Source organism: Staurois parvus, unplaced genomic scaffold, assembly GCF_062004578.1.
Source record: "Staurois parvus isolate SC_StPar_1 unplaced genomic scaffold, SC_StPar_1.0 ptg000020l, whole genome shotgun sequence".
Taxonomy (NCBI): Eukaryota; Metazoa; Chordata; class Amphibia; order Anura; family Ranidae; genus Staurois; species Staurois parvus.
In genome coordinates, this window is record NW_028317816.1 from 3,257,004 (window position 1) to 3,271,793 (window position 14,790).

Consider the following 14,790-nt stretch of genomic DNA (forward strand, 5'->3'; position numbering starts at 1 on the left):
TGGGATGTAGCTGCCCACTTCCGGGTTTTGGGAGTGCACATGCATGCTCCCGAGCCGGTGCTCCCTGCGATTATAAAAGCAGGAGCCTGTCAGTAAGTTCTGGCCAATGATTCATGGCGGGGACCTGCTCATCAGCTGTGTACACTCACAGCCCAGAGCCCTGTGTTGACAATCAAAGAACAATCTCTCTGTTGCTCATCTCTGCAAAGCAGGGATGAGAAACTTAGAGATCTGTTTAGTAAAAGCAGCACACTTTACACACATTACACATAGTTAGACATACACTTAACCCTTTGATCGCACTAGATGTTAACCCCTTCCCAGCCAGTGTCATTAATACAGTGACAATGTTTAATATTATCGCTGATCACTGTATTAATGTCACAGGTGATATAAGTGGCAGTTAGTCGATTCCCTCCCAAAGTCAGTTAGTGTCAGATTGCCTGCCACACTATCGCAATCCCATTATAAGTCACTGATCACCGCCATTAGTAGTAAAAATCTAGCATATATACACCCTAGTTTGTAGGCATTACAACTTCCATGCAAATCAGTCAATATACAGTGCCTTGAAAAAGTATTCCTACCACTTGAAATTTTCCACATTTTGTCATTTTACAATAAAAAACGTAAATGTATTTTATTGAGATTTTTGGGATAGACCAACACAAAGTGGCACATACAAATAAATGGTGCAGCGCAAAAATATATGAAATTGGTATAAATGTGCTACCAAACAATGTAATAGATGACCAGTATAGAATGTCGAATATACGAATGACAAGGATGCAAATATAATCCACAGTGATGTGTACCCCCACCCCAAAAAAAAACTTGATCAAATAATAGTTCCAAAAAGTGATGTGATCAAATGGTGACCAAAAATAACAGACTTCTGTGTTACTCCTCCAACATTATGCACTCTCCAGAAGCAAAAAGCAAACCAGCATTGGACGAAAATGACTCCTTGAAGCATATCTGCCCACTTCCTATCACCAGTCACCGATCCATCCAGGGGTGGAATCCCTCCTAAAGGGAGAACTCACAAACTGAACCCAAAACTGGAGCAGACAGAATCTGGAGCAGCTGTGTATGGCAACCAAAAAATCAACTTCTAGCTTCAGCTTGTTCAGATAATTTGCTCGTGCCCACACTCTGAGCAGCATGGGAACCTCACATGGGAGCAGCCATGTTAATTACCTCACCCACCGGAATGCCGACGTACCGAACCTCCCGTACAACAGAGAGGTTAGGTACTTCGGCGCCCTGGTGGGTGAGGGCTTCAAGAAGTCATTTTCATCCAATGCTGGTTTGCTTTTTGCTTCTGGTGAGTGCATAATGGTGGAGGAGTAACACAGAAGTAACAGAAGTCACAGTTATTTTTTGGTACCCATTTGATCACATCACTTTTTGGGACTATTATTTGAACAAGTTTTTTTTTTTTTTGGGACTCATCACAGTGGATTATATTTACGTCCCTGTCATTCATATATTGGACATTCTATACTGGTCATCTATGACATTGGTAGCACATTTATACCAATTTCATATATTTTAACACTGCACCATTTATTTATATGTTTATATAGTGGGAGCAGAGGGTTTTCCACATTGTACCAGCTGCTTCCTTTATTATTTTCCTTTTGCGCTCACTGTTCACATTTTTATTGTTACAAAGTGGCACATAATTGTGAAGTGGAAGGAAAATAATAAACGGCTTTCAAAATATTTTACAAATAAATATCTGAAAAGTGTGGTATGCATTTGTATTCAGCCACTTTACTCTGCTACCCCTAACTAAAATCTAGTGGAACCCATTGCCTTCAGGGGTCACCTAATTAGTAAATAGAGTCCACCTCTGTGTAATTTTATCTCTGTATAAATACAGCTGTTCTGTGAAGCCTTCAGAGGTTTGTTAGAGAACATTAATGAACAAACAACATCATGAAGGCCAAGGAACACACCAGACAGGTCAGGGATACAGTTGTGGAGAAGTTTAAATCAGGGCTAGGTTATAAATAAATATTCTAAGCTTTCAACATCTCATGGAGCACTGTTCAATCCATCATCCAAAAATAGAAAGTATGGCACAACTGCAAACCTACCAAGACATGGCTGTCCACCTAAAGTGACTGGCTGGGCAAGGAGACCTCCCACTGACACCAATGATGGGACACTATTCCTCCCACTGACACCAATGCTTACTCCTACTGACACCAATGCTGGGGCACTATTCCTCCCACTGACTCCAACAATGAGAGACTAATTCTCTCGCTGACAACGATGGGTCACTATTCTTTCCCCCTAATACCAAAGATGGGGCCAGGGGCGGACTGACAACTCATGGGGCCCCCCGGCAATAGGGGATCATGGGGCCCCTGTGTCCTTGCCCAAACTCAAAAAAGCCTATGAAAAAGGTACCGGGGCATCTCATGGGGCCCCCTACTGACCCTGGGCCCTCGGGCAGTGCAGAGTTTCCAAATGGTCAGTCCGCCCCTGGATGGGGCACTAACATCCCACTGACATTAACAATGAGACACCTAAAACAAAAAAGGGGACAGTATTTTCTCCTACTGATACCAGGACATTTCTACTCCTACTGGCTACATTCCGGCCCCCCTAAAGTTTGAAGGACAGTAAACTGGCCCTTTGCTAGAAAGTTTGGAGACCATTGCTTTACAGGCTCCTGATTTTGAAAATAATAAATGCACGTTTTTATCTGTAAAAAGATGTGCATTTATTATTTTTTATTTCAAAAGGTAATACATTTAAAAATATATTCATCCTCTTAAGGTAAAATCAATATTATAAAATTGCACTTGGGCACTGAAAAATAAAAGGTTTACTGTACAGGAAAAATAATAAAAAAAGAAATTCACTGGTGAAGCAGTGGAAATATTAAATGCTTGGGAAAATGTGTTTTTGTATTTATTCTTTTACAGAATCCCTTTTCTAGGGTATAAAAATTAGGTTAATTTACAAGCTGGCAACCCATGGTTCTGGTTATTGTAGAAATACAAATCACAGCAAGCATGAAGCAGTTCCCCAATAACCGAGAAGCCACAGGCGTTCGACCTCTGAGCAAATGTAAAAATTAGCTGGAACTGTTCACAAACATTAACTCAATCAAATCCTGCTGTCTTCAGTCAAACATAAGGCATAGTGGTGATTACACGCAGTATTACAGCATGAAAATAGCCATGTAGGAAATTTGACACCATTTCTTTTCATCATATTAGAAGGGCAGACATCAGAGCTGAGTCTTCTAGAATATTATTTATCCAGAGGCAATATTACCGGAGAAAGCTTTCTGACATACTATTTCACATACAGAAAATGTGTCTCATTTCCCATATATTGCTTACAGACTATGAACAAGAAATGATCGACAAAAGAATTTCAGAATCAAACCTTGACATTGTTCCAGTACAACACACATGACTTTTTTCAAATGTTAAAAAACAAAAGCTAAACCTATATGAACAATAAAAATTTATTTTGTTAATATAATTCTATTACTTTGTATTTATTTGTCATTTTATCTAATATTTAGGATTATAATCTATATACAGATATGAATGTTATGTATATACAGTAATACAAAAAATAAAGATAACTGATACTTCTGAGGAGATAATGAGTTTATTTAATTAACCTCTCTCTGTCCAGGCCAAGTTTGACATTGTTTACATATATGTCAAACTAGCATTTTTTTTGGCAAGAAAATTACTTAGAACCCCCAAATATTATATATTTTCTGAAAGCAGGAGCCCTGGAGAATAAAATGGTGGTTGTGCAATTTTTATGTCACAGGATATTTGCACAGCCGTTTATCAAACACAATTTTTCAGGGAAAAAAAAACATTTTAATGCATTTTAGTGCACACAAACCTAAAAGAATACTCAAATTTTTCAGGCAAATATAAAAGATGATGTTGCACTGAGTGAATATATATTACACATGTCAAGAATGTTCACTTTCTAGATGTGCAAAGCTGGTAGATATACCAAAAAAGACTTGTAGCTGTAATTGCAGCGAAATATGGTTCTACAAAGTATTGACTCGGGGGGGGGGGGGGGGCTGAATACAAATACACGCCACACTTTTCAGATATTTGTAAAAAAATTTTGAAAACCATTTATCATTTTTCTTCCAGTTCACGATTATGTGCCACTTTGTGTTGGTCTATCACATTAAAATCCCAATAATGTGTAACATGTCAAAATGTGGAAAATTTCAAGGAGTAAGAATACTTTTCAAGGCACTGTATGTAACAAGAACAGGTTTTATTAGAAAATAATTACAGACTATATTTATTAGAAACTATACAAATAAGCCAACACATATAAAGAATCTTTACACTTTAACATGCAGATCAACAAGGAGGACAAACTCACCTTTGAAGGAACTTAGATAGCACTTAGAAGCTTTTCTAACTGGTGACAAATGCAATCAAAGGGCACCAGAAAGCATGTTGCATTTGCCCATTCACAAAAATCCTAGTGCCACTATTTCTTCCCTGCTCTAAAGCTGAAAATTACTGATTTCTATGCAGATTGTATTATCCTGGCTGTGGAAATTAAGACTCACCAATCTCAACATAACGATTTGGTAGGTCTCTTAATTCACTGGGATGTCGCTCTTTCACTGCACAAATCTGAAAAACAAAAAAATATATTAGACATTTATTCCATAAATACACAAAATGAAATAGCTGGAATACAGTATATGGCATTTGAAAAAGCTACTATTATTTTCAGATTTCTTTTGTTAAATCGCCTGGCTTAAAAGTCCACAAAACTGACATGTCAGTTAAAGGTAAACACTAGCAAGCTCAATCTCCAAGTTTTTTAATTCTCTGGGAGGCTGAGGTAATGAAATTGTTGCATTTGAGTTTGCAGGTTCATCCACCTACCATTCAACAATACAAAGAAAGAAGTAAGATATTGAAGTTAGTTTCCATGACTATAAATCAAAAAGAGAGGGTAACAGCCCCAGAGGTATAATTTACTATTAGCTGATTTACTTAACCTGTAACCAAATTATTGGGCAGACAGACCCATTAAAAAGTAGCATAAAGTGTAAACACAAATGTCAAGTTGTTGTAATAACATTTACAAATTAAACCACCTGAATACCGGGCACTTTTACCCCCTTCCTGCCCAGACCAATTTTCAGCGCTCTCATACTTTGAATGCTAATTACTCAGTCATGCAACACTGTACCCAAATGAAATTTTTGTCCTTTTTGTCACACAAATAGAACTTTCTTTTGGTGGTATTTAAGTAGCATTGTTTTTTTTTTTAATTCTTTGCACTGTAAATTAAAATGGACCAAAACATTTGAGAAAAAAAACAAAAATGCATTGTTCTTCGTTTCTGTTGTAAAATTTTGCAAATAAGTAATTTTTCTTTATACATTTGGGCCAAAATGTATACGGATACATTGCTTTGGTAAAAATAATCCCAATGGGTGTGTATTATTTGGTCTGTGTGGATGTTATAGAGTCTACAAGCTATGGTACCAATCATTGAACACACCTGATCAAACCTCATGTACAGATGGCCTCATCTCATCTCATTTCTTGAGACAGTAACAAGCCAGGACAGTACAAATACCCCCCAAATTACCCCTTTTTGGAAAGTAGACATTACAAGGTATTTAGTAAGATGCATGGTGAGTTTTTTGAATATGTATTTTTTCCCCACAATTCTTTGGAAAATGAAGTAAATAAAATGTGTTTTTTTCACACAACTGTTATTTTAACAGGTTATTCCTCTCAAAGAGCATATGAATACTTGTAGCTTCACTCCAAAACACAATATGCTGCTCTTCCTGAGTATGGGGATACCACATGTGTAAGCATTTTCCACAGTCTGGCCACATACAGAGACCCACCATCCAAGTAGGACCTACAGGCATTCTGGAGGCATAAATTACACATCTCATTTCCTGACTACCACATTTTTGAAGGCTCTGGAGCACCAGGACAATGGAATTACCCACAAAATGACCCCATTTTGGAAAGCAAACACCCCAATGTATATTTTACAAGGCATAATGGACAATGGAATTACCCTTGGATGCCTACCTATCTTCTGGGAGTGCTGCGCTGCTTGTACTCACCACTGTGTAATGGTGGATGCCTGCTCCTCCTCAGATCTCCTGAATCTCTTTGGACTTTATCCTCCTCAGAATCCATTGCTGACCCACTGTTTTCAATTGGCTCATACTAAGAATCTGAGTCTGACAAAGAGAGTTCCCAGCTACTCTCGTCCGTCATACTCCGTATCTGGAAAGCCTCCTCCCTGGGGTATAATTTATCTAGACATTTTTATGTTCACTGGCATAGATGTTTATCACTGGTACAGCTATTGATATGAAACTGGTACACTGTGACAAATATTGAGCACTGGTAAACTGTGACAGATGTGGATTTGACCCTGGTAGGCCGTGACAGATGTTGATCACTGGTACAGAAGTGGATGAGCATTGGTACACTGACAGATGTGGATACCTGGTGCAGGTGTAAATTTTAGACTGGTACACCGTGACAGATGTGGATCACTGATACTGTGTGACAGACGTGGATCACGGGTACGGCGACGGACGTGGATCACGGGTACGGCGACGGACGTGGATCATGGGTACGGCAACGGACGTGGATCACGGGTACGGCGACGGACGTGGATCACGGGTACGGCGATGGATGTGGATCACTGGCACTGTGACGGACGTCGATCACTGGCACTGTGACGGACGTCGATCACTGGCACTGTGACGGACGTCGATCACTGGCACGGTGACGGACGTCGATCACGGGTACGGTGACAGATGTGGATCACGGGTATGGCGATGGATGTGGATCACGGGTATGGCGATGGATGTGGATCATGGGTACGGCGATGGATGTGGATCACTGGCACTGTGACAGATGTGGATCACTGGTACTGTAACAGATGTGGATCACAGGCACTGTGACAGATGTGGATCACAGGCACTGTGACAGATGTGGATCACAGGCACTGTGACAGATGTGGATCACAGGCACTGTGACAGATGTGGATCACAGGCACTGTGACAGATGTGGATCACAGGCACTGTGACAGATGTGGATCACAGGCACTGTGACAGATGTGGATCACAGGCACTGTGACAGATGTGGATCACTGGTACTGTGGCAGATATGGATCACAGGCACTGTGACAGATGTGGATCACAGATGTAGATCACTTGTACTGTGACAGTTGTGGATCACTGATGTGGATCACTGTTACTGTGACAGGGTGATTTGTGGGCGATGTGCTTTTGTGTAACTCGCAGATCGTCTCCGTTTCTCTTCACTCATGGGCTCTGTATGAGGAGAGGCAGATTCGTTCACCTGAATGGCAGCTTTGTTGACATCACATGACGGCTGTGATTGGCCACAGCCGTCATGTGATCAGAAAAGCCAATCAGAGGGCCCTTCTGCCGAGCGGTGTTGCGTTGTTTCCAAGGGACATAGGCACACCAAAAGCGCGCAGCTGCACGGCCACACGTACGTGCATGTTTTGAATGACGTTCCTGAACGTACACTCAGAATGGCGAAGCTCCCACCTGGCAACTGCACATAACCGGCTAAAAGAGAAGTATGGGGTTTATCTCAAAAGCTCTGGCTACTCACCAACACCACACTCTTATATATCAATCAGGATGCAGTAGATACAGTTGTGCTCAAACGTTTGCATACCCTGGCAGAAATTGTGGCATTGATATTGAAAATGTGACTGATCATGCCAAAAAATACTCTTGTATTGAAGGATGATGATCATATGAAGCCATTTATTATCAAATAGTTGTTTGGCTCCTTTTTAAATCATAATAACAGAAATCACCCAAATTGCCATGATCCAAAGTTTGCATACAAGGTGACACACACACACGTGTTAAAATGCCAATTAGAGGTTAATGTCCCATCTGTGGCTTTTTAAATTGCATCTTATGTCCTTTTCTGTCTTTATAAAGTTCCATTACCTTGTTACGCAGGACTTTTGACAGTTCTTTTCTGATCCCCATGGCTCAGTATCTAGCCTAGTCAATTCTTCCACGTAAGAGCTAACAAACTCTTTGACTATTTATACACTGACACTAATTGCAATTTAAAAAGATGTGGGACATTACATAAACAGATGTGGGACATTAACCTCTAATTGGCATTTTAACCCACAAACTTTTGATCATGGCCATTTGGGTGATTTCTGTTATCATTATGATTTAAATAGGAGCCAAACAACTATTTGATAGTACATGGCTTCATATGATCATCATCTTTCAATAACAGAGCATTTTTTGGTATGATCAGTCATATTTTCAATATCAATGCCAAAATTTCACAATTTCTACCAGGGTATGCAAACTTTTGAGTACAACTGTATATAAGGGCATGGTGTTGTTGACTAGCCTGGGCTTTTGAGAAAGCCAACTGGGGTGCAATGCATCAGGCGAACAGTGACCTCATCACGCTGGGCGAAACTTAGATTCCAATTTGAAAAGTCGAGTATGCTACTAGCCTGTGACATGCCTCTATGAATTTTTTTTAACATGTGACAGGAATTTTAACTTTTTTATGGAAATAAACTAGCAGTCTGCACTACTGGATGTTTCTTTACTTCCTTTTAATATATCTATTCCTGCGAGATTGATTATGACCAGGTGAATGCTGAAGATCATGGTCTCTAACATAAACGTGCAACTGACCTTTCTTTTTTCAGTGGAGTCCATGATATAAGGTGAGGAGGTACCCATGAGGTGTGGTGAAAGGGAGGGTGGTGCTTGTTCATGCTGAAGAAAGTCATATTGTTGTTCTGACAAGAATATATTGATTGAATATTGCACAAAGATTGGTTGGTGTATGGGGCTCTCACATTGGACTATACGTTTATTTTTTCTCTTTCACAAAAGGATACTGAATACTGGGGGGATCTGTTTATGATAAAGAGTTATGGTTTGAGGTTATATGATATTTGATTTGTTATGTCATTTTGAAAGCACTTCACCAGTATTTGATTTTGAATACTCCTTCACTGCTACAGAGCTTGTGTAGTAGCAAGCAGTAAAGGGCAAAATCAATGACTAACAGCCCAAAAGACAAAATGAGAGTGGAAACAGTGTCCAAATTAACTACGAAAAAATTAATTGAGGGACAGAGAGAGTCTGATAGATTGATGTGATTCCACAAGCAAAACATGGTGAGAGGCAGGTGGCAATTTAGATTGAATAAGTTTGCTTGAGTGTTTTCCAAAGAATCTGCCAGTGTACCTGCAGAACAGAATCTGCGTGAATCTTTTTGGCAGTTAGTGGTTTATCTATTCAGAAGACCAAGGTGTAGTGGGATCTTACTAGTCTACAAAAAATATACTAATGAGGTTATGATCCTCAGGGGCTTGCAAATTAAGCCATTTTAGAGGAATGGAACAAAATAGAATATTTCCTGTGAACTCTGAATAGAATTGTTTGGCAAAGCTACGAAAGTGACCACCTTTTCTCATAAGCTATTAAACATTACTAAATACAACTTGCTCATTTTTACATGGGACTCAATAGCTGCATATCGTTTTACAAGCAGATTGTCAGTTTTTTTCTAGGAGAGCACCCTCCTTGGGATCGCTTCTTTTACCCAGTTTTTTTCAAAATTAGGTTTGATACTTGGCTTAAAGCGGAGCTCCACCCAAAAGGGGAAGTTCCGCTTAAAGGACTGCTCCCCCACTCCCCATTAAGGACTGGCACCTTTGGGGGGCAGAGCGGGTACCCGAATTTGACAGGTACCCGCTCCCACTGCTGGTTCAATCGCCTAGGCGATTAGCCAGCAGTTGAGAAGCAGAGTGCAAGAATAGGTGTCTGAAAGAAATGAACTAGGTCCAAGTACCAGGCCTCCAGTACCAGGCAAGCACTTCAGGCAGGCCATTGTTATGTCCAAAGTAGGGCTGTGATACTGAAACATCCTGAAACACCTGATTTTCAGGATAATTATGGTGATGCTGCCCTTAAACTACCAACAGTTGTTGACCGAGGAATAAGTATCCAGCAGAGCTAGAGAAAAGACCCCCTTTTTTTCCAGGACACTTAGGAAAACAGATGGCTATTAGGCAGAGGAAGGGTATAGACCAGGGGCGGACTGACCATTTGGGCACTTCTCAGAGGCCCCATGAGCAGGACTGTCTTTTTGCATTGGCACCCCTGGGAACAGCTCAGGGGCCCCTGCAGTTCCCCTCCTCCCCAACAGTGTGGATCGTGTGTAGATAGAGCAGGTGATCATTGCAGCAGGTGGGAAAAATAACTGAAACCGATCTTTTGTGGCTCGCACTGCAGCAGCTGAAAGCTGACATCTCCTGCTCCAGCTGCAGACACACAGGGGGATATTCAGGATGGAAAGCGGGGAAGGGGCCGGTAAATATGTACTTGTATTTACTGGCCCCTTCCTTTTCTAAATGAACACAGTGAGCGATCGGTACTGATCACTCACTGTATTCATTCATAACTGAAGCATTGGAAACTCTGTCCACTATGCTTCAGTTTATGAATGGACAGGAGCTGCAGATCACCATCTCTATGGCAGGGGCCCCAGTGCATTATTTGCCCTATATCGTTAAGTCTCCTGCCACACTGCATGTTGCTGAGCTTGGTGTGTCATGAAGATGGCTGCTACTTGGTGCTCATCTTTAAAACTGGGAGCCCCATGATCTCCTATTGCCAGGCAACCCCAGGAATTATCAGTCTGCTCCTGGTATAGACACCAGGCAGAGTGTCTCTCCTGCCGGTGACAGTACATGTTATTAGACTGTCCAGCACTGTGTCTTTCAATGAATGCTGGAGGAATAATAATTCACTATTTCTGTTTTTCTCCTTCTAATGTAGATGGAATGAGAAAGAAGAAAATGTTTGCTTCAGTTGTCTGTCCAACAACATGCAGGTAAAAAAATAAACACTAAAGAGGGGAACAAATATAGCCAATGAAATCATACAGATACCCATATACAAAGCATGAAAAAGTAGAAAAAAAAATCTGCTATCAGATAGGGAGCCTGTAGTCTATCCCTACTTCTGAATAGTTCAGACACAAGTCCAAATCCACCTGAGCTTCCTATCAGGAAGCTGTCAAGTGGACAGCTAATTATTGGCGGTAGGGACATATCCCTTAGTCGCACATATATGAGCAGCTGAGGGCTGGGGAATGCCTCCGTCGCATATGATTGGCTGTCTGCTTTGACAGCTTCCTGGTGGGATAGCTTGGGTGGGTTCAAACATGCCTGAGCTCATCCCTGATTAACCACTTGCCTACCGGGCACTTATACCCCCCTCCTTACCAGGCCAATTTTCAGCTTTCAGCGCTGTCGCACTTTGAATGACAATTGCATGAAATTTTTATTTTTTTCTCACAAATAGAGCTTTCTTTTGGTGGTATTTACTTGCCACTGGGGGTTTTATTTTTTGCGCTATAAACAAAAATAGAGCAAAAAATCTGAAAAAAGGTTTCTTTGTTTCTATTATAAAATTTTGCAAAACAGGTAATTTTTCTCCTTTACTGATGTGCGTTGATGAGGCTGCACTGATAGGCAGCACTGATGGGCGGCACTGATGATGGGTACTGATAGTCGGCACTGATAGGCGGCACTGACTGGCAGCACTGCTGGGCTGCACTAATTGGCACAGGTGGGTGGCACTGATGGGCAGAGGTGGGTGGCATTGATGGGAACAGGTGGGTGGCATTGATGGGCACAGGTGGGTGGCATTGATGGGCACAGGTGGGTGGCACTGATGGGCACAGGTGGGTGGCACTGATGGGCACTGGTGGGCGGCACTGCTGAGCACAGGTGGGTGGAACTGGTGGGTGCCACTGCTGGGCACCGATCATCAGTGCCCTGATAATCGGTGCTGATCCCTGCTCTGAGAACTGCCGGTTCTCGGCAGTACTTTCCCCACGTTCTGACAGCGTGAGGAAAGTGCAGCCGAGAACCGGCAATTGCATTTCCCTGTGATCAGCGTTTCATCGGTTACAGCTGATCAGGTGGTAAAAAGCCGCTGTGATTGGCCTTTTACCACATCACGTGATCAGTTTTGTCCATAGGACACAGCGATCACGGAGATCGCCGGGTGCGCGCCCCAGAACTGACCGGCCGCAGTGTAGCCGTCATTCGGCTATCTGCAGTCGGCAACCAGTTATGAGACTAATAATTACAAATTTTGATGTATTATGAGCAGTCCTATAGTGCACTAAAATTTATTTAAGTAGTACTGGAATAGATATCTTTGATTGATTGTATTGTTTCTTAGTGATATTTTGTCCAAACTGTCCATTAATTTTCTTTTAAAAGTGGACTGTCCATCTTGATTGAAAGTGAAAGATGAGAATGCTTAAATACAGTTAGTTTTTTTGCAGGTGCCAATAAATTGAATTTTAACATAATTAAACAGAACCAACAAGAAAATTTAAGGCACGAGTTACACAATTACCTTAACAGATTTCCCCCATCCAATGATAAGAGTCAGACTGTCTTTCCAAAAGAGACTGCAGGGGTACATGTCTGGACGTAGGCTTGTGTCATCTCTGGGCACATTGGTTATCCTTTGCCTTGTGATTATGTCAAGTATCTTCACTCCCTACATACAACACACAATGATAAAACAGATTTCTAAATTATTCAGCTATAACAGTGCACAATAAAGCTTACATTTGTATCTGTCTGGTATACTGTACTTCTACTCAAATCACTCATATGTAAACCTTCAACTTGCAGATAACTAAAAAGCTACTTTACATACTAAAAGAGAGAACTACTGCAGCTATTACCAGATGAGGAAAGGGCAAAGCAACAAAAACATCCAGCCATATTTTTTCCAAAATAAGGGGCAGGCTTTCAGCAGAATGCATATTTTTAAACACAAAATTCAGGGATTAAAAAGCTTTTCACTTGTTCTTTTTATATTTGCATGTGCTTCTTGACAATAGCAATTTACAGTTGGAAACATAGATGCAGTCATTGCTGATGTCTCATTCAGAAAACACTAGCTGCCTGGCAGTCATGCTTTTACACTTTAAGTCCTTAAAATGCTCTGTCACCAACCATGCCTATTAAAGTGAAAGTAAACTCCACTTTTTAACTTGCACCTACAGGTAAGCCTATAATAGGGCTTACTAGGTACAGTGAATGTCTCTTAAATTTGAGTGTTTAGGAGATATTCACACTTGAAGCAGCCAGTAACGTCACCAGCGCACTGAGTGTGCCATCAATTCAGAGAGCTGTACCGCAATTGGGGCTCACATGCACTGGAGTGACGTCATTGCGGCCCGAGAGAGCGCACACACCCGGAAGGAAAGCTGGGTGAAGATGGAAGCGCAGGTCACAAAGGTATGATTGCGAAGAGTGGGATATTTTTCTCTGGAAAGATAAAAAACTTACCAAAGTCCAGAAAAGAGACACTGTAAATTTTTTCTTCGACCACATGTGTTCTCTAAGTGTAAAAACATTTTTACAAAATATCTTTTTAAAAATATTTTTCAGTATGTTTACAATTTTGTGTTGGGCCAAATTCATAACCATCTTTGGCTGGACACCCCTGGTCTACATGCTTGCTTGCTAGGAGGGAAGGCAAAAATGTGTAATATAATTCTTCATTTTTGTTTTTGTTTAAAACCCACCTCTGAACATTCCAACAGTCCTGCACAGTTGTACAGGCTCCTCTTCTCTACTGAAATTGTTTACTTACTCTGAGCTTCTCATAGTGTGTATTAAAAGCTGCAGCAGAGTTCAACTCCTCATTTCCTGGCTAGAGGACATCCAGCATTATCTAACTCAGCCATTCTCAACCAGGATTTCGTAAAATCAAAGTGTTCCTCCTTGAATTGTTGCTGACTGACCTCCCATCTGATGATTCCAGTCCAACGCCACTTAGCAGGACCAACAACATCTCACCAATGATCTTTTTAGCTGTTTGCAAGGGTGACATTCTGATCACTACTATAGGGGAGCAATTCTTCATTGACCACTAAGGTTATGGCATTTTTCTCACCAACCCCCATGACTTCATTTTAGCAGGGGTTCCTTGAAATCTAATAATATTTGCAAGGGTTCCTCTGAGGTAAAACAGTTGAGAAAGGCTTATCGATCTCTTTCCTCTCTAGCCTTGTTGTCCCTGGGCTGTCATTTGCATTGACTAGATTTCAGTTCATGTAGGCTCTGCATCACGAGGACATAGTTTCAATCTGGTAGTCTCTGCATCACATAGACATTACCAATGTCCACTTCTTCAGACTGAAATCCACCTACCAAGGCATTTTGAAAACTGCATAACTCCTCTCAAAAGCCAGTTCACAAATTGCTATGATCAGCCAGCATTGTATAGCGTAGTGAATGTTTTATTTTATTTTATTTAAGAATTTCATTAGCATTTTGGTGTGGAAGGAAAAGAGGAACAAGGGAAGGAAAAACTATAAGCAGATAACAGCACTAAGCACAATCAATTCATAAAACATATGAAAAAATATAAATGTTTCCCAGTAAAAATAAAGAAAAAACTTTGCTGTTGGGGGGCTTTGAACCCCATTTGATGCCTGTAACATCAACATATGGATTTGATTATTCAAAAGTATAACCCTGATATAAAGGTAGGAACCAAGCCATAAAAATGAGAATGTATTTGAGCCAATACTCAAAAGTTTTTTCTCCGTCATTGATGCAATCATAACTGAATTATTCATACAGAGGCAACCACGGCTGTATAAATCTAAATTTACGAAGTCATTGCCCATCAAG

The 14,790-nt window shown here is 40.8% G+C and overlaps 1 protein-coding gene across 1 annotated transcript in view; it reads right to left on the reverse strand.

Moving 5' to 3' along the window:
- The window catches only part of VPS41 (VPS41 subunit of HOPS complex), a 371,510-nt gene that overhangs the window by 128,461 nt on the left and 228,259 nt on the right, over positions 1-14,790 (reverse strand). The window contains exons 9-10 of the mRNA XM_089687103.1: positions 12,491-12,637; positions 4,592-4,658 (exon numbers count right to left, since the gene is read on the reverse strand). Of these exons, the coding sequence (XP_089543229.1) occupies positions 4,592-4,658; positions 12,491-12,637 (214 nt within the window). The remainder of the gene's footprint in view (positions 1-4,591; positions 4,659-12,490; positions 12,638-14,790) is intronic.